The 20,080-nt window shown below is 51.1% G+C and overlaps 1 protein-coding gene across 2 annotated transcripts in view; it reads right to left on the bottom strand.

Moving 5' to 3' along the window:
* The window catches only part of MVB12B (multivesicular body subunit 12B), a 139,100-nt gene that overhangs the window by 53,860 nt on the left and 65,160 nt on the right, over positions 1–20,080 (bottom strand). For both annotated transcript variants that reach the window (XM_054727427.1, XM_054727428.1), the window contains exon 7: positions 5,726–5,820. In XM_054727427.1, coding sequence (XP_054583402.1) covers positions 5,726–5,820 — 95 coding nt within the window. The remainder of the gene's footprint in view (positions 1–5,725; positions 5,821–20,080) is intronic.

Raw genomic sequence — 20,080 nt, 5'->3', positions numbered from 1 at the left:
GGCAATTCATCAATCGAAACAAGGCAGCGTGCGTGCGCCTGACAGCACACACATGGCTGTGTACAGAGCGAACCTGGCCACCTGTCAGGCGCACCTTTTACATCAGGATGTACAAATACACCGTGCGATCAATTCCCCATTCGCTCCGATCCATTTCTTCTTTTTCTTATTATATTTTTCTTTGTGCTCGATTTTGTTGTCAGTCAGGGCGAGAATAGATGGATAGACAAGGGACGCAGTGGCTGCTAGAGGTGATGATAAAAATTTATACGCTTTTAAAATGACTTATTCCCTCCTTGACTTGAGCACCGTTATTATAAATATGTTTTGCACTTCATTCAGGAATTTTCCTCTTAGCCTATTATCTGTGGCTGCGTCAAACGGGTGTCCCTCTCTTGGGTCCCTGCCATCCTCCCCCACACTCCCCGCCGCCTCCCCCACCAGCCTTGGGTGATTCCGAAAATCCTCAGCGAAGGATGCAGGGAAGAGGGGTCCGAGACACGAGGCCCCGGAAGCCCCGGGGATGTGTCCGTCACAGACACGGCCAGAGGGAGACTGCGGACGCAGAGGGTGCCGGACGGCTCGGGCTTCCACCCGAGGGCTCTCCCTCACGGGTGGCTGTCGACCTCACAGGCGCTCACCCCACGCACGAGCTGACCCCCGGTCCACGGGGAGGGGAGAGCCACAGGCACGCGCACACCGAGCACGGGCACGAGCAGCGTGACACGCGCACGTCACACACGGAGCGGATGGGTGACAACACCTTCCCCGGAAAGGAACAGCCTTCCTCAGGCGCTCGACTGCTTCCGTCTGCCGCCTTCGCTTTCCACCCGGCAACGCTTTATGAACGTGAAACTCTTAAGCTTATTTTCGATTTTCCAGGTGAGATTTTTTCCCCTAATTAAAAGGTAGAAATAATGTAATCGCCACACGTGAAAGGAAAGATGCTTACAGCTGTCCGGCATGCTGCGGGTGCGTTTTTCAAGGATCATATCTTAAAATATACAGATTCTTCTCATAATAAAATGAAGAGCTGGTGGCAGAAATTTTATCCCATTGGACGAAATATATAAATCATGAATTTCATAATACTGATAATTAAATGTCCATCTTCCAGTTTAAATGAGGACCAGATTAAAACTGCATGGGGAAGGCTGATACTCAGAAATCATTAATTACTTTTAATTGCTTTGCGCTTTCCTGGTCTGAGGTCGGTTACACGGCTCATACCCGGTTCTGTTTCAGATAAAACCCTCCTCCACTCTGCACGCGAGTCACGGGCCAAATGGATGGGCTGATGGACGCAGACTTGCCCGTGCTCGCACGCTTCCTGGCGTCAGCATCTTGAATGGGGACTGGTTTTTAAGAGGGAACAGCTGTAGAAGGCAATAAGCTGGCTTTTCCAGCAATCAAAAAGAAAACCGGGAAAAAAAACGTACACACACACACACACACACACTCACACACACACACTCACATACTCTCTCTCTCTCACACACACACACTCACACACACACACACACACACTCACACTCACATACTCACACACACACACACACTCACACACACACACTCACACACACACTCACACACACACACACTCACACACTCACACATACATACACACACACACACACACACACACACACACACTCACACACAAGAAAGCCCACCATGTCGGTTCCAGGTTATGGCTATTGTCTGGGGCCACTGTGCCCTCTCACTCTCCAACGTGACGACGTGGTTAATAAAGCATGTGGTCAGCCTAACGCTGATGGATAAGTGAACATGTCAGCATGGGATCTGCCCCCGGACTAAACGGGAAGGACACGGAGACCCACAGCTCCTGCTGAGGCTGTGAGGCCTCAGGGACTTTGCTGAGTGGCTCCTCCTGAATCCGCGGGGTATGTGAGCTTTTCAGTGTGATTACCGGCCTGTCTTAATATTACTATTTTAAGCTACCATGTCAATTTTTCAAAAGGGAGGAAAATAGGTTTTCTTTTGCAAAAATTCTTCACTTGGGAATAGAAATCAGTTTATAGCCACCACCCCACAGTCACCGGCTCCTAAGGTGAAACCTGTCATAGATGGACAGACATTCCTGGGTGGAAGGCAGAAGCCCGTGCTGCAGGCTGGGTGCTGGCACAGGGGTGTCCCTCAGGCTGGACAGGAGGGGAGCGCCTCCTCCCTGAGGGCCCCTGAGGTCTCGAGTCCAAGGTATGTGACGCTCAGCACAAGGAGACATCTTACTCAACTCTCAAACATTTCTGGGTTCACCTGAACAGATCCCCCTACATGATCATTCAGGTGGATCGTTTTTTAAAAATATTATATATGTTTATTGATTTCAGAGAGGAATGGCGAAGGAGAGATAGAAACATCAATGATGAGAGAGGATCATTGATTGGCTGCCTCCTGCATGCCCCCCACTGGGGATCAAGCCAGAAACCTGGGCACGTGCCCTGACTGGGAACTGAACCACAACATCTGGTTCACAGGTCAATGTTCAACCACTGAGCCACACCGGCCAGGCTCAGGCGGACCTTTTAAACTCACTGAAGAACAGTTGTTTTGCTATTCACTGCCGCTTAGGGGCCTCCTGAGGGGAAGGGTTCAGGAAAAGGGACAGCCAGCTTGTTTCTTGCGGTCCGTACGGAAGCTGCCCCGGCCCAGCACCGCATCCAGACTCCCCTTCACCCGCAGCTGCACCCTACGATCCTGGCCCAGGTTTCCTTCACTCTTATTTTTTCACTCCCATTTTTATTTTGTTACATGTATTTGGAGCTACCTTAAATCTTTCTGGGACAAATGAAATAGACATCTGAACGAATAAATGTTCAGACATCTAAGCATCTAAAAAATTCTAAGAAAGAAAAGGTAGAATGCTATCGTTTGGGACTAAAATAGAAGACGTTTCAGGAGAGATAAGATCTTCTTAAAAAGAAAACTAACAGCCACCAAGAGCCCACCCCACACCCTTTTGGGGGCTTGGTTTTCTAAAAGCAGCAGCGCCCATGGATGGATAACATTTCTGCACACTGACACTCCAGGAGAAGTCCCCAGAAGAGGCAGTGGAGGACTGATGGCATCTTCACGCCATTCTGATCAGGGCACACGGTGGCCGAGCGGGGCCGAGCGGGGCAGAGCTTCTCAGGATTTCAGCAGGAGCCGAAGCTCCTCACCACCTCTGAGCGCGAGAGAAACCCTCCGGCTGGACCACGCCGAACAGCTGACACGTTTGGGCAGACAACGCACAGGACCCCAAAGGCTGGCGGGTATGCACACAGAGCGGCAGAGACCAGCCGAACACGGAGGACCTCGCAGACACGGAATGAGCTCACGGGAGGTGGTGGCCCGAGGCTGCAGGCGCTGGAGGGGCAATTCAGGATGATCATCTGCCCCAGAGGTCACAGAGGGCATTCCCAGGCCAGGTAGACACTGGCTAAGGCCTCTCCCCTCCCTCCCTCCCTCCCCTAAACATTTCAGGAGCACCTCTGGTGCTGGGACAGCGCTCCTCTGAGCAGCGTCTTCCTTTTGCAGGTGGCATGGATAGATGGCTTAGTGAAATTCAGGCATGCCCTTGGGAAAACATCTCAAAGTAAATATTACTTCAATAACCATACATACAAATTAGATGTGGGCTGCTTTTGCAAATCCTAGTTACACTGTTTGGAAATGTACTTACCTTAGGAAGGACTGCAAACTAATCAAGCATTCTCAGGCACGAACCAGCCCACCAGGATTTTGCACCAAAGGCTCAGGCCCCGGAGCCGGCCGGGAGTACGTGCAGAGCTCCAGCTACCCTGGCATCAGGCAACGGGCAAGGGCTAAGGCCTAGGGCACGCTCTGCCTTGACTGTTTTTGGAATAAACCACTGAAACCTTAACTTCACGGTACCAAACGGAGACGTGCACCTCGGTGCCAAATCCTGCTCGTATGGGGGAGGGTGGTCTCTGCCCCTTCCAGCCAGAACGCCGCAGGCAGGCTGCCGGGGTCGGCGGGCAGGCTTCCCAGCTGCACCAGGGCTGCCCGGTGCTGAGCTTGCAGGCTTCTGGAGCCAGCGGGTCCTGCGGGGTATTTCTGGCAGCATCACAACAAAGCATTCCTGGACCCGGGCAGAGCGATTTGGTGCCTGCAGCCGCCGAGGCCCGAGCTGCCTGCTGCTCTGGGCTGCAGCCTCAACTACCTCTGCTTGGAAGACAAAACCCAACTGCCTGCCATTGACATAAATGTAACAGGAAGTTGCTGAATGGCTTCCCCTGTGTCTTGAGGCTGTTACCTCGGTGTTGCTAAGCCAACAGCTGAAATGAACCCAGACAACACCTCATCAAAGCCGGGGCGAGGAAGCGGCGGCCCGAGGCACACAGGCTCCTGCCAGACCGGGAGGCTTCGCTCTGTGGGCCCTTTTCCGCAGGAACGCCAACAGCTGGAGAAGCCATCAGAGGACCCAGGCGAGGGGGCAGCGGACGCGCTGCTGGGAGACCTGCAGGCTGAGGGAGCGTCCTCGGCTCTGGCTGAGCCTCCGCCTGTGCCTCCGGAGCGAGCGCCGCTGGATCCCAGAGCTGCTCTGCCACGAGGCGCCTGGGGACACGGTTCGCTCTTCCACAGAACAGGTCGTCTCTCCACACCGGTTACGCTCCTTGTCAACTCTGCGCAGCTCTCCCTGGAGGTGCTGTTCTCAGACGCGTCCCCCACCCTCTGGGCGCCTGGCTGCGTGCGTGCAGCCAGGCCGTGGGCTCGGGGACACCCCTGTCCTCGCCTCTCCCAGCAGGCGTGCCACCCAGAAATGGAACAACTGGCTTTTGCTTTTACTTCCAAACCTATTAGGGAGTGATCATAACAAGAAAAACGAATACTGACACGAATCACACCATTGTTCTATTGCGTCTATTTAGTAACCCGAAGTTGAATTTTTAGAGAAAAGATTACCTTTTAAATAACCGATTCATTATGGTACATGAGTGAATGCCATGTTCCCGTGTTCAAAATGCCACTCACCATTAAGGGCGTGCGCTGGGAAGTGGCACTGATTTGCCACTTCCCCCTCAGACAGACACCCTGACGGGAGGCCCAGTATAATCGAGGGGAGCTGGTGGGTTTCCGAGGCTCTTGGCAAGTCACCCGCCCGCCAGGCACCTAATGAATCTCAATTCTGTAATAAGGCTGTGAGTTGCCCTCCCTGGTGAAGGGGAAAGGAAAACCAGGACTGATGAAGTTCCTGCCAAGGTAACACTATCAATTTCCAGGCCGAGTTCAGAAATCACAGACTCATATGTGGGGGTGAGGGGGAGGCCGCCCGTATACCCTCTGGCCACAGACCTGGCTGTGAGAGATGAGAGGCGGACAGCCCTGGATGCGGGTGGGAGGGACCAGGCCCCAGCTCTGCGCGCCCCCCCTCTCCTCCCTCACCCCCCACCCCCCCCGGGCCACATGGGAAACCTGCCCTGGACCTGGCAGGTGAACAATGTGGTGACTATTCTCTGGAAACCTCCCTTCAAGCTCGTGAAACACACACATTGTTTTTCATCATTAGTTTCAAAACATGCTGTGTATCCGGCCCTCCTCTGAGTGCCGCGGTGACACGAAGGAAAGGGAGGCCTGGTCGCTGCTGGGAACAGGCCCCTTGCAGGGAAGAGGAGGCAAGACGGATGCCCCCAGGAGCCTGGAAACATGGAGGGAGGAGGTGCGGACAGCCGGCAGCGGCCGTTAGCGGGGCCCCACGTACCGGAGATGGCGTACAGGTTGGAGTGCTGGTACTCGTAGTCAGCCCGGGTGCTGTTCCTGCCCCGGAAGGTGGCAGGCAGCGTTAGGGAGATGTGCCTGGGAAGAGACAGAGAAACAGGAGGTTAAGGGTGCAGGAAGCATTCCCGAGGCGCAGAACGCACCGTCGCCATCGGCAGCCCCCAGCAGCACGGCGCGGAGTAAGCGCTCCTGGAGAGCAGGCCTCCTCCACCAGCCCGAGTTCCCCGAGGAATTCAGAAGTTTCCAGGCGTCAGCAGCCACCTTTCCAGCGGGAAGGGCATCCGAGAGAAAGCAAGGGTTTCCCAGCCACGGCACGCCCAGGGTGCTTCAAGGAGGTGGCAGCTCAGTCCAGGTCTCTGCCCACCAGGTAAATACACCCCCGGGCCCAGAACCCTCCGGCTTTGGACATGAGCCTCGGCTGTTCTGTGTCCTGGTCCCATGTTCCATCCCTCGGCTTCCACGCAGGGCAGCTAGGACAGCAGCTCAGGAAGCGCTCTGTGAATAAGGTGTTGGGCATGGTTACCAGGTGAATCCAGGAAGCTAAGGACCACGGAGGATGGGAATGGCCTGCTCCTCTGAATTGCTTGTCTGTGTGTCCCCTCCGGTGGGAGCACATAGTAGGTGCTCAGGAAAGCACCCTCGATTGAACAGCATGTCTTTTGTGGCATAGGTGTTGGCCATTAAAGCTACGAGTATCCAAGGAAACTCATACAACTTAACAAAAGGAAGATCAACAATCCAATAAAAAAATGGGCAATGGACCTAAATAGATACTTTTCGAAAGAAGACAGAAGGAAGGCCAAGAGGCATATGAAAACATGCTCCAAGTCACTAATTATCCGAGAGATACAAATCAAAACGACAATGCGGTACCATCTCACACTGGTCAGAATGGCTACCATAAATCAACGACAAGTGCTGGCGAGGATGCGGAGAAAAAGGAACCCTCGTGCACTGCTGGTGGGAATGCAGACTGGTGCAGCCACTGTGGAGAACGGTATGGAGTTTCCCCAAAAAACTAAAAATGGAACTCCCATTTGACCCAGTGACCCCACTTCTAGGAATATATCCCAAGAAACTAGAAACACCAATCAGAAAGGATATATGCACCCCTATGTTCATAGCAGCACAATTCACCATAGCTAAGATTTGGAAACAGCCTAAGTGCCCATCAGCAGATGAGTGGATTAAAAAACTGTGGTACATCTACACAATGGAATACTACGCTACGGTAAAAAAGGAGTTCTTACCATTTGCAAGAGCATGGATGGAACTGGAGAGCATTATGCTAAGTGAAATAAGCCAGTCAGAGAAAGGTAAATATTATATGAATCGCACTCATTTATGGAATATAATGAACAACAGAAACTGATGAACAAAAACAGATCCAGAGACAGAGAAACATCGATCAGACCATCAAACCTTAGAGGGAAGGTAGGGGAGGGTGGGGGTAAGGGAGAGAGATCAACCAAAGGACTTGCATGCATGCATATAAGCCTAACCAATGGACACAGACAACAAGGGGGGTGAGGGCATGAGTGGGAGGATGAGGGGTAATGGGGGAATAAGGACACATATGTAACACCTTAATCAATAAAGAAATAAAAATAAAAATTTTTTTAAAAAGCTACAAGTATCCAATCAAAGCAAATAACCCATTTGGTGTGGTTGTCAGCTGCCCTTAGTAAATGCAGAAAAGCAGGAGGAAAATGACAGGAGAAACATTTAAAACCCCATAGGTCTGAGGGGAGAGCAAAACTCCCTCTTCTTGGTATGACCCTCTTCTTGGTATGACCCTCTTCTTGGTATGACGGGGGTTGGAGAGGGTTGGTTTGAAACAGCTCAGTACCCGAGCTTCAGCCACACTCAGTCCTTTCCAAAAGGCAGGAAGCATCTACTATGTAAGAAAGCTTTACGTTTCACACGCTGCCTTTTTCACTTAACACGTGGGGGATGTCCTAGATCAGTGGTCGGCAAACTCATTAGTCAACAGAGCCAAATATCAGTACAACGATTGAAATTTCTTTTGAGAGCCTAATTTTTTAAACTTAAACTTCTTCTAAAGCCACTTCTTCAAAATAGACTCACCCAGGCTGTTGGTATTTTGTGGAAGAGCCACACTCAAGGGGCCAAAGAGCCGCATGTGGCTCGCGAGCCGCAGTTTGCCGACCATGGTCCTAGAACGACTGGTACTCAAGGACTCTTGGGAGGTAGGGTTCTCTGGGGAGGCCTGTTCCCACGGACCAGGAGTGAGCAGGACCCTCCCAGGAAGACCTGGGCGCCGAGGCTGTAAAGCTCGCATGTCAAACTCAAAGGCTAACACGGGCCAAATGAATGAGGCACACGGCCCGTGGGCCACGAGTTTGACATGCTTGCTGTAAAGGCATTTGGTTTGCCGGTTGTGGAGTGAGCACTAAGGCAGTGCCGCCGACCAGCCCAGCTGACCCAACAGAAGGGCTTCCCTGAGCACCGAGGGTGCGCTCGGGGCTGCAGGGGGAGCAGCAGCGTAACCACCGGACGTGTGGCCACGGGGCGCTCCGCCGTGGGTAGTGAACGTGCGTGATGCTACCTGAGGGTGCAGGTGGCCCTGAGGAGCCCTCAGGCCTCAGGGGACAGAGGTGCAGGAACAAACACCTTCAACATGACACGCTCGGAGGAGAACACCAACTGGGTGCTGAGTGAGTCCGAGAGGAAGGAACGACCCACTCGGATAAAGGGCCAGAGCTTCTTGTGACACCTCCTCAGGCCAGGGCCAGAGAGGAAAGAGGAGTGGGTTCTCTGACCGAAGATGAAGGTTCCCAACTCTGTTCTGCCCATCACGGCACGGACAAGGCATCTGAGTCACCCGGGAACTTGCTAATGATACAGATTCACAGCCCAGACCCTGGGAGCCGGTTCAGGGGGCCTGGGGTGCAGGCCACAGGCATCTCTGCTTAACGAGCTCCACAGTGACTAAGCCTGGCCGGGTTTGGGAAGCCGGAGGTGAGGAGCAGCTGCAGAGGGCTTAAGCAGTTGATCAATGCCTCTGACCACAGCACTTAGTCAATGGAGCTGAGCAAACACGAGGATGAATTATTGACTGCGGTTGTGGTTGAGCAGAGCTAAAATGATGACAGGTGACCCTGCAGAGAGGGCCTGCCACGCGCCGGGCCCTGGGGTGTGCGGGTCTCCCAAGTTCTCTATGGCTCCTCACACCGCCCTCCGAGGCAGACAAGGGGCCAGCTCTGCGACGTGCGGGGCTCGGTGCAAGATGGAAATTGGGGCTCTGGTTCAAACATCATTAAGAATTTCAACACGGTGACAGCAGGGCATGAAGCAAGCGTGGGGCCCTTCTGAGCACGGGCGCCGTGGGACGGCCCGGCTGCACACCGTGAGGCTGGCCGGGCGGGTGCCGTTGCTGCACCCACTGCACCAATGAGGGGAGTGCCAGGGAAGAGATGCGCTTCAGGGCTGCCACGCCCGGAGGTTTCTGAGCCTTGAAAGCCCCCAGAAGACACACCTGATCTAACTAAGGATAGAACGAACACCTGTGCAGAGCGGCAGCTACTCCGGGGCTGGGGGCTCTCAGGGCCCTGCTAGGGTTCTGACGGTATCCAGAAGGATTTTTAAGCAGAGACGTGTGTGACAAGATCCAATTTGCAATTTTAAAAGATGGCCTGCCTGTGGGAAAATGAGGGCAGAAACCTGCGATGCCCTGAGTGGTGGAAATGGAGCAGCAAATCATGATGGAGATTACCGTGCAACTGCAAGCAATTATTCAGCACCTACAGTTTACAGACCCTCAACAGTTCCTGCCAAAACGGCCTGCTGCCATCCTCTGCGCAAAAAGTTTTGGGATCATCCTATGGCACAGGGGACTTGCTCCTTCGCTGCCCTGGACCCAACGTGGTCTGATCTTCACTGCCTCTCCCGGCCCCCACCCCCGGCCTGGTTCTCTTTCTTCCTTGCAGATGGTCCTTTCTGGCTCCTCCTCTGACCTTTCCAAGGCTGCTGTTTCCAAGGGTTCTGGTTTAGCTCCCTTCTCACTCCACACACCTGCCCTGGGCATCCAAACCCGCACCCACACCCGGTTTTAGCCGTTTGCACACACCTGCCCAGCTCGCCAGCCTGTGTCTCCCTCTGCCAGGAAGAAGGGAGGTCTTGTGAATCTGTGACGATGCCATGTGGTTTTTTTTTCATGCCTTAGCCTGATTTTTTATTCAGGCTGCTCCCTCTTCCTAGAATCTCCATTCCTTATGTACTCTCCAAACTCCTAGTCATCCTTCAAGACCCCATCTAAGCACCCACTCTTTGGTAGGGCCATCCCTGGGCTTATTCCAGGCTGGACTGGATGCCTGAATGACCTCTCTCACTCCAGATACCCCAATATACTTTAACCATTTGATATAAGCCTATCTCCCTAATATGACTGTGACCTCCTCAAGGGCAGGGCCAAATCTCATCACTTCTGTACCCCATTTTCTAGGGCAATTTCTGCCCTAGATTACTGAATATTTGTCAACCAAATCCAGTGATGAACCTACTCCCTGAAAATCCCTGGGCCCTTCTTGGACATGAAGTACTGTTAGTTCTATTATTTCATTCCTGCATGTGTGTGTTCCCCGTTACTAGGAGGTTCAAGGAATCTCTGGGAGATCCATTATAGCGTGCACCCCACTCCTCTTTGCTAGGTATGATGTAACAAGAATTTGGTGGCGGCAGCAGCCAGGAATTTACAAGGGGGGGAGGGGGAAGTTTCTGATCTAACAATGCCTGGTGATGCGGTAAATGTAAAATTAAAAGACAATTCAAGCCCTGGCAGTGTGGGTACTAGTAAGTGGTTAGAGCATCAGCCCAATGCACGAAGGGTCATGGGTTCGATTACCAGTCAAGGGCACATACCTGGGTTGCAGTTCGATCCCTGGCCCCAGTGGGGTGTGTGGGAGGCAATCAATTGATGTGTCTCTCTCTCTCTCTCTCTCTCTCTCTCTCTCTCTCTCTCTCTCATAGAGTAATTGCTCAATAGGTAATGGTTGAATTGAAATCAGAAACTCCAGCTATGGCGGCTGATGCAGCAGTGTGGGGGTGGGCAGCTTTCAGAGAGCAGAGTGCTCAGGCCTCGGCCCGCAGCCCTGGGGAGGAGAGTTCCTACGCTGTAATAGCTGCTTCTGCATGTTTGTTTCTGCTGTTCCTGGACCCAGAAAGGAGGGGAGGTGGGGAAGAAGGCAAACCAAGGCCTCCTGTGAAGGAGAAGGAACAGATTGGGCCGAGGGACCTGTCACCTGGGGTTAAACTGAATGGAAGTCACCTGCGAAGGAGAAGTGGCCGGGCTCTGCGAGTCAGATTAGCCTGACAGGGACAGGGACAGGGACGGCTCTGCAGCCGGCTGAGTCTCAGCAAAATGACATGCCCATCCCTGTGTCTGGCGGGGAACCACCTGCCAGGCACTGCGCTAGGTTCCTTCACACCCATCACCGTGCCTAATCCTCCCAGCAACCTCTTAAGGTGGGAATAATTCTATTTACTGAGCAGACGGAAGAAGCCGTCAGGAAGCCGGCTCTACCTGGGGTGGCGCCCAGAGACGAAGACCTCTGGGCCTCCCCGCAGGTCCGGGGCCACTGGAGGCAGGGGCAGGCCATCAGAGGCCAACGATTTCTGCCACTTGACTCAAATGAGGAATTAATGTTCTAAAATCCACTCGGTAACTGGAGGGTTCTAACTAGAGCACCCCCAAATGCTCGGGCACTTTACTGAGCTTCCTTCTCTGTCCACCACCCAGGGAGCTGCCCCTGCTGAGCTACCACCTCTCTGCGGGAGGGACGGGCCGTCCCGTAACAAACAGGGCAGCATCCCACACGCTGCTGCCAAGGGCTCCGGCTGAGCAGATGCTGAGGGAAATTTCATTCCCTGCCTCCCCCGTCAGGAACCTTATTCAATTAACGTGGCCACGAAGCTGCAGACAGCTCCATATGAAAGCCCTTCAGTTCCAGAATACATTTTATTATGTGACAATAGTTGCCAGCACGATTTATTTCCTTTGATGGGATTCTGCTTTTTCCTTGTTAATTTAAATCTGTATTTTCTAGTGCTGATTCCAGGTCTGTGTGAATTTTTAAAATGTGACCATTAATCTTCCGGACCCAGTGGCCACATATAAGGAAGACGGATCTGCCCGGGCACCGGCGACGCCTCTGTTCTCTCACACTGTCAGAGGGCAGTGAGGAGGCCACTCACAGTTAGAGACAGATGTCACTGCTATCTTCCACCCCCTATGCACACGCGCGCGCGCGCACACACACACACACACACACACACGCACGCACGCACACGCAGCCAAAACAGACTCTGAGACGTGACATCACAGTTCCCGTTCTGTTTCTGGGGTTGACAGATGTATAAAGCTCCTTCTGGGGCAGGAGCTTTCAGTGGGTGCCCCACCGACCCCTGAGGGCTCCCCAGACTCAGAGCCCAGAAGGCCACAGCTCTTTTCACGAGAATACTAAGACATCACTTGCCTTTCACTCTCATCCTCTCACATCAGACAGAATGTTCCAGAAGCTACGTGACATGATGGTGTCATTGTTCTGAAGTAAATTTCAGTTTTAACTTCTAATAAGGTAAATGTGGATAAACATAACCCCCACAAACACAAATTCCTTGGAATCCTCAATTTGAAAGACAATAAAATTCCTGCACCAAGAGTTTGAAAGCCACTGTTGTAGGACAATGTGTTGGATGTAACTCTGCAAAGGCCGGGTTGTGAAGCCCAAGACACGTGAGGGTTTTGCTTTTCCCGACTGTTCGTGTGCCTGAACCTGTGCAAGGGTGAAAGGCAGAGCAGGAATAACAATGTAAACGGACCCGAGAGACTCCTGGGCCTATTCTAGAGAAGAGGAAAGCTAAGGGGTGAAATCAATACACCCAGAGCCCAGGGTTTGGTACTTCTGTTTAAACACAGCTTGACTGGAAAATCACAGCCAGTGAGGAGGAGTCGGATGTGGTGCTCACCCTGGATCCTGCTGTTCCTCGTACACAGTCACCTCCGAGTCCCCAAACAGCCAGGGGATCCCTTTTCTTAGTGGCAGTGATGAACCCATCAGAGAGCACAACTTGAGTTTATGAGACAAAATAAGCAAGACAAGACATTTAAACAGCATATCTCCCCAAGTAACGAAGAATTACATTTGTTTATTTACTTTCAATGGTATGAAGAAGGATCAATAGTTGAAATGAAAAAAGTTCAAATTAGGAGGATAAAATGCTACATGCCCTAAAAAGAAACCAGGTCTCTGTGATTTGTAGGGCCAGCCTGTCACCCAGGTTCTACAAAAACTAATGAGAGCCCTGGCCATTGTGCTCAATGGTTAGAGCATTGGCCCCAAGCACGGAAGGGTCATGGGTTCGATTCCCAGCCAAGGACATGTACCTGGGTTGCAGGTTCAATCCCAGGCCCCATGGGAGGCAACTAATCTATGTGTCTCTCTCTCACATTGATGTGTGTGTCTCTCTCCCTCTCTCCCCCTTCCTCCCTTCCACTCTCTCTAAAAATCAATGGGGAAAAAAAAATCCTCAGGTGAGGATTAACCAAAAACCAAACCAAAACAAAAACCAAGAACAACATTAATGAGAACAGAGAAAGATAACGAAGATTCAGAAGATCATCTACCAATAATGAGCCCCCAAGTGAGATGAGGGAGCAGAGGAAGAATTGCACAGCCCGCCTTTTGGCCAGTACCCAGCCTGGAAATACATCATCGTGAAGGCATCTAAGAAGTGTCACATGAGCCCTAGCCAGTTTGGCTCAGTGAATAGACTGTCCGCCTGTGTACTGAAGGGTCCCAGGTTCGATTCCGGTAAAGGGCACATACCTGGGTTGCAGGCTCGGTCCCCAGTTGGGGACATGCAGAAGACAGCTGGTCAATGATTCTCTCTCATCATTGATGTTTCTCTCTCTACCTCCCCCTTCCTCTCTGAAAGCAATAAAAATATATTTTGTAAAAAGTGTCACATGACAAGATGAAAAGAACATTTCTTCCGGGAAAACAACTTACTGTTGTGTGTAGAAAAAATGATCTGCATTAGAAATAGTGCAGAAATAAAATTTCAAAAATCTGAATTAGTAACATAGTAGGATAAGCCCGCCACGATTTTTCAGAATGCAGAGAAAGAGCCCAGAAATGACAACGATAAGAAAACCATGATAGATATAGAGGAAAAAACCCAACCTAAATATTCTAGATGTTAGAAAGAAATCAGAACAATTAAGAGAAGTAACAATTTTAAAAGTTTACAGCTTGCTGAATTAATAAAACAACTAAATATAGAACCTGATAGGGCTTCCAACATTCCAAACAAAATCAGTGAAGTGACTCATGACTAAATCAATCCTGATTTCAAGACTTAGTGTAAAGTTACAGTAATCAAGACAGGGTGGCGTTGGCATAAAGATAGAACACAGATCAATGGAACAGAACGCAGCGTCCAAACAGAGCCACACATATGTGATCAATTGAATTTCAACAAAGGTGCCAAGACGACTCAATGGGGAAAGGGTAATCTATTCAATAAATGATGCTGGAACAACTGGATAACCACCTTAAAAAAACAACAACAAAGAACCTTGATGTTTATCTCACACCATATACCCACACACATATAAAAAATGACCCAAGAGATTCATGGGGCATTCTAGTATCCAGGAAAGGGAAGGAATGAAGAAATAAATGATTACGTCCAGGAGGCCTAGGGCTTGATACTCTGTTTAAATGCATCTTGATTTAACAAGAATAGCATGAACTCTTCTAGAAGAGACACGAGAGATAACCCTTGTGACCTCAGGTTTGGCAAAGACTTCTTAAGTAGGACACAAAAAAGCACAAACTAGACAAGCTCATCAAGTTATACTTCTTTTTTCCCTTTCCTCCTCCAGCGTATCACTGGCCATGCAGTCTGGGCCCTTGACCTTTCCTCGCTAGAGATAGCATCTAGGCCTCAGTTGTATTTCAGCTCCAGGCCCAGCAAACCCAGACCAGGCTGACCTCAGGACCAGCTGCATTGCATAATGACCCCCTGCCCTGGTGCTGACCAATCAATCAGTGGAGACCTAGTCCCTGAAGGACACACCTGGGAAGTTGCTGAATATTCTATTAAGATCTTCCCTGGAACCTCCCCTAAATCTCCACCCTTAAAACCCTGAGGACTCAGAGTGCTCTGTGCCTTTCCTTCCTCCTCCCCATCCTCCCCGCCCCCCCCACCAGGTGCATTACCATCACCTGCCTCACTCCCGAGCTCCAAGGGCCCTTGCTTTGCCTCTAAGACGTGCTTCCTCAGCCCATTTCTTCTACGAATGACCTCTGTGATTTTATAAACAAGTGTTCTCTGATCGTTGGAGTCTTGGTTCTGAATTCGTTCCTAGCCAGAACTCAAGTACCGAGGTTGCTGAACCCGGGTCTGGTCTGACCCCACGGGTCTAACACCTGGTGCTGCTCTCACCTCCCACACAAGACCAGTCCGGTGATTTTTAGAGGACGTTCACTGAGGCTGGAGACAGTGAAACGAGGAAGGGCCTGGGATAGGAGAAGCAACAGGAGAGGAGCCAGGTGGGGAAATGAGCCTGGGCTGGCTGCTCTGGCTAAGAAGCTGGAGAAAAGGGGGGTCTTGGGGACAGGGTCAGGGGGTTAGCCCGGGATGAGCTGCTGCTGTCCGCTGCTCGCTAGTTGCAAGAGCTTAGGAGATGCAGGCCTCTGGGGGAAGGAAAGGAGGGATGGAGAGCTGTGGTGTGGACATGCTCCCAAAAGGGAGAGAGCACCAAATTACACTTTAAGGACGTGAGGCTTGTCGTACATTGAGTATACTTCAGTAAATACGTTCCTGAGCTAAAGAAATGGAAAACCACACCCTAAGTAAAGAAGCCAATAGGGTCCACAGTATTGCAGAAAAGGGAGGGGAGAGAGAGCCACGGGGAGATGATCCCTCAAACTAGCTGAGGATGGTGGAGCCTCAGAACGTGGACGGGAAAGGAAGTCGCGAGTCAGGAATCTTCTACTCCTCCAAGCTGTCCTTCACATGTGAAGTCCACACAGAAAGACCTTTCTCTGAAAGGAATACGTTTAACAGGCTCCAGGTGATTCAGAATCAAGACTTCAGAATGAGGAGGTGCCAGAAGCCAGTTGCAGCATGTCATAATTGCAAGATTTCATTGAAAGGTTGATGGAACTTGGGGACTCAACAAGGGCTGAGTCACATATGTTATCGCCTGCTGGGAATGGCTGAAAGGCATTTCCCCAAACCTGAAAAGGATGATTGCTTGCTGTCAGACAGCTCAGGACATCTTAATCTACATGTTATTGCCTCCTCCTGGCCAAATACCTGTACAGCCGGAGGTAATTCCCCAATCTGACAATGGATTCTGTACCTAACCCTATCCTTTGATGTGTATATCTCCACCTCGCCTTAGGACAAATTGTGTTAATAAAAAGCAAGGGGTCCTGAGACAAGGAGAACTTGGTTTTCTTCAGCCAAGCTCCTCTCCCAGCCCCAAATGCCTTTCAAAATTATGTTTCGTCTCTGGACTCTTTATTAATTTACGCACAGCCCCTTCTCCAGGTTTCCTGAACCCTTCTAGATGCCAGATCAAGACCACCGGCGTTAGGGAGGAGATGAGACCAAAGGACCGGCGTTGACTCTTTCCCGGTGGGAATCCAGCCTGAGGAAATAACGATAAAACAACCCGGCTGGCACTGTGGCAGGGGCACCCTCACCGCATGGGCAATCCCCACCCAGCTCCTCCCCTGAGGCGCCGGGAAGTCTCTGACAGATGGTCTCAGAGAGGTTCAGCAGCCTGCCTGAGGTGCACAGCTGGACGTGAACCCTGATGGGGAAAGGGACAAGGTTCAGTTCTGAATTATGATGCTCTACTCAAATACCGGAAGTAACATTATGTCTGACTCAGAATATTCGGCAGCCGTAAAATGATGTTTACAGGTGTTCTGGGTGGGACTGACGTAGGGTGCTTATGCCATGGCTCTGAGAGAGGGATCGGGGCGCAGACCATGTGGGGAGGGTGATCTGAGCAGAAGAGGCAGGAAGTGGGTCCTGGGGCAGCCTTTATGAAGAGCAATGAATTGGTGAAATTTCATGTAACACTAAACTAGGACAGAACAAGGAGAAAGAATGAGCCAGACATTTTTATTTCAACATGGCCAAATCTCAAAGAACAGCCGTTAGGTCAAAAAAGGGGGAGAAACCCACCAAGATGCAGAATGACAGAGCATGTAAATACCACACACACAATGTTTTTCTGTGGTTACACATACACATATATGCCACGGCAGAAAGGACGGAAGGCTTTGCCACCTCGGCTGGGATGGCCCGTGCTGGAGGCAGGGCTGTGATCAGGAACGGTGCTTGCCGTGTGACCAGCAGAAGTCTCTGAGACGGGAGTGTGAATTCCACATTCTCTTATGTGCTCTTTTTTATTTTTTCCCAATGAGAACTTATTTTCTCTATTTATCGGGAAAAAAGGAGATGGCAAAAGTAGGAGGAGAGTTCTTCTCAAAGTTGTTGGGAGCGTCAGACGGGCTTGTTCCGGACAGCACCCAGCTCTTGCTGCTAAAGCCACATCTTGTTTTCTAGCTACACGTCTGCTGGTGGGCGAGGACCAGCGGTAATGTGCAGAGGAAAGTCACAGAATGGGGCTGGGGGAGGAACATGCAAAAGCCACACTAATTGAGTTAAGGTGGTCAGGGGGAGCGAGAACAGAGCAAATGGCTAAATGAAATTCCACTTTATTCCTGCAAACACCGCTGGGAAGAAGTCATCTGTGACGCGCAGCTTCTGTGCCAGGTGTAAGGACGTGCTTAATGAATGCCATTTAATGAAGAAAAAGGCTCTTATAAAACACCTGGCACGGGCAGGGTGCGGGAGCGGCGGGAAGGGGCCTCGGCCACACCTGCTGGCATTTTAATAAGCACCTTTCCAGCAGCCGCTCTCCGAGGCTGGTCAGCGGTGTCAGCCCAGGTCCCCGCCCGCTGCCCGCACTCGCTGACAGTTCAGGGAGCTTATTTCTTAAGGACCATATGCTCAGGTACCGGATCACCCGGGAAGGTAATTAAAACGAATCATTTTCCGCCAAAAGGGCCTGACCAGCACCCCCTCTAAGACCTCACAGCCAGGATCCCTGCTCCGGGTCCCCCGGCTTCCACACTGAGATTCCGAGTTAGCATTCAGGTCTCTGAAGACCCAGAGATGCGAGAAAATCTTGCAAATTTTTTCTTATAAGTTGGTTTCACTAAAACAGAAATGCTATGATTTTTAAAAATATATATTTTTTATTGATTTAAGAGAGGTAGGGAGAGGGAGATAGAAACATCAATGATGAGAGAGTGACCAGTCGGCTGCCTCCCGCACGCCCCACACTGCAGATCGGGATGGAGCCCGCAACCCGGGCATGTGCCCTGACCGGGAATCCAACCGTGACCTCCTGGTTCATAGGTCAATGCTCAACCTCTGAGCCATGCCATCCGGACCAGAAATGCTGTGATTTTAATGATTCTAGGCCCTAAAATCTTTTTAGGTGTGGCTTTTCCCCCATCTCCTCATTGATTTTGGAGCCAACCTCAGAAAGAAATCTCCGTGGGCGAAGTTGACTATCATTTCTCATGGTCTGATGAAACATTGTTTTTGTTTTGTAATGATACCAGGAAAATCAAGTGAGGTTTTGTAAAACTTAAAACAGACCTATTTCCTCTACGATTATATTCATAAAGTTCTATGCCCAGACCCGAAACTTACTTCCCAATACACCAGGGAAACCAGGCCCTTCCAGGGGAGAGCGACCCGGTGCCGACAGGCACGCAGGCGGCTCTCATAGATGCCGTGCCCCTACGGCACGCCCAGCACTGTGTTCGGCACTGAGATGTTTAAAAACCAAACGGTAAGTGTGTATTACTGAGAGAGCAGCCAGCTGAAAAGGCTCCTCGCTGTATGATTCCAACTATACGACATTCTGGAAAAGGCAGAACTGTGGAGACAGTGAAAAGATCAGTGGTTGCCAGGGGGGTTGAGGGCGATGATGAGTAGGCAGCACACAGAGGGTTTTTAGGGCCGTGAACATAGTCTGTATGATGCTGTAATGGTGGTCACATGTCGTTACACATTTGTCCAAACCCACAGACTGTGCAGCATCAAGACTGAGCCCTGAGGTAAACTATGGGCTTTGGGTGATTATGACATGTCAATGCAGGCTCATCCTTGAGTGAAAAAAAAAAAAAGTACCATCTGGTGAGTGATGTTGATAACGGGGTTGGAGGCATATGCAAAATCTCTGTACCTGCCTCTCAATTTTGATGTAAACCTAAAACTTCTCTAAAAGAATAAACATGAAAACAAAAATAAAAAAACAACAAAATTTAAAAAAATGAAAACAAAAACAAAACACCAAATGAGACCCATAGCTTTCTTCCTTTAGGAAATTAAATGGAAACATATATAAACCACTAAATTAAGAAGTGAAAAGCTCTAAATGTCAGAAGATACACAAATAAAGGACTGCAGGTTATATGCTTTAATTTAAAACAAAAGGAGACCACGCCTCTATGAGCACCGACCACACACGCACACACACGCACACACACGCACACACACGGCACGAGGCCCTGTGAAGCGTCCGGGGACACGGTAGCCGGGCTCCCACCTGCCGGGAGGCGAGAACACAGCGTGGGAGGAACCCTGAGACTGAAACAGTACCGCCAGGGTCACGACAGACCCAAGCGACGCCACAAGGTAAGACAGGGCACGGAGGCTTCGGAGTGAGCCATGCAAGAGGACTTCTGACTCTGAAGGCCGGGAGTGGCTTTCTGCAGGACCGGGGGGTGGGGGGGGGGGGGGCGGAGGGGAGGGTGAAGGCTCTGCCCCTGAAGCCACCTGGGACTACGACAGTGACCACTCACTGGGCACCTGCACTATTCCTCATGCTTCACACCCAACCTCAAATCTTCCCAACCCAGCATGGTAAGCTTTATTCACAGACCGGGGGAAGGAGGTTCAGAGAGGTTCAGAAACGTGCCCATAGTCACGCAGCTCAGGAGACGGCCGCGCAGGACTTGGGCTCGCGCGTTTTCCGCTGTGCCATGCTCCTCGGCGAGGCGGCGCCAGCACGAAGGAAGGACAAACGCAGACTTGCTCACCTTCCATTCGAGCAACCCGTGTGCCAGGGTCAATATAACTTCAAACTGCCAACCTGACTGTATAACGAGTTTTCCTCCTGGGCAACAGACACACACGCCCCCCAAACAAACCGCTCCGCACGGGCCAGGCAGGAAGGCTGCCCCTGGAAGACGGAGGAAATCACAGCTCCCAA

This window comes from Eptesicus fuscus, chromosome 15 (genome assembly GCF_027574615.1).
Source record: "Eptesicus fuscus isolate TK198812 chromosome 15, DD_ASM_mEF_20220401, whole genome shotgun sequence".
NCBI classification, from domain to species: Eukaryota; Metazoa; Chordata; class Mammalia; order Chiroptera; family Vespertilionidae; genus Eptesicus; species Eptesicus fuscus.
The sequence above is the reverse complement of the archived record's forward strand: the minus strand, read 5'-3'. Positions and strand labels throughout refer to the sequence as shown.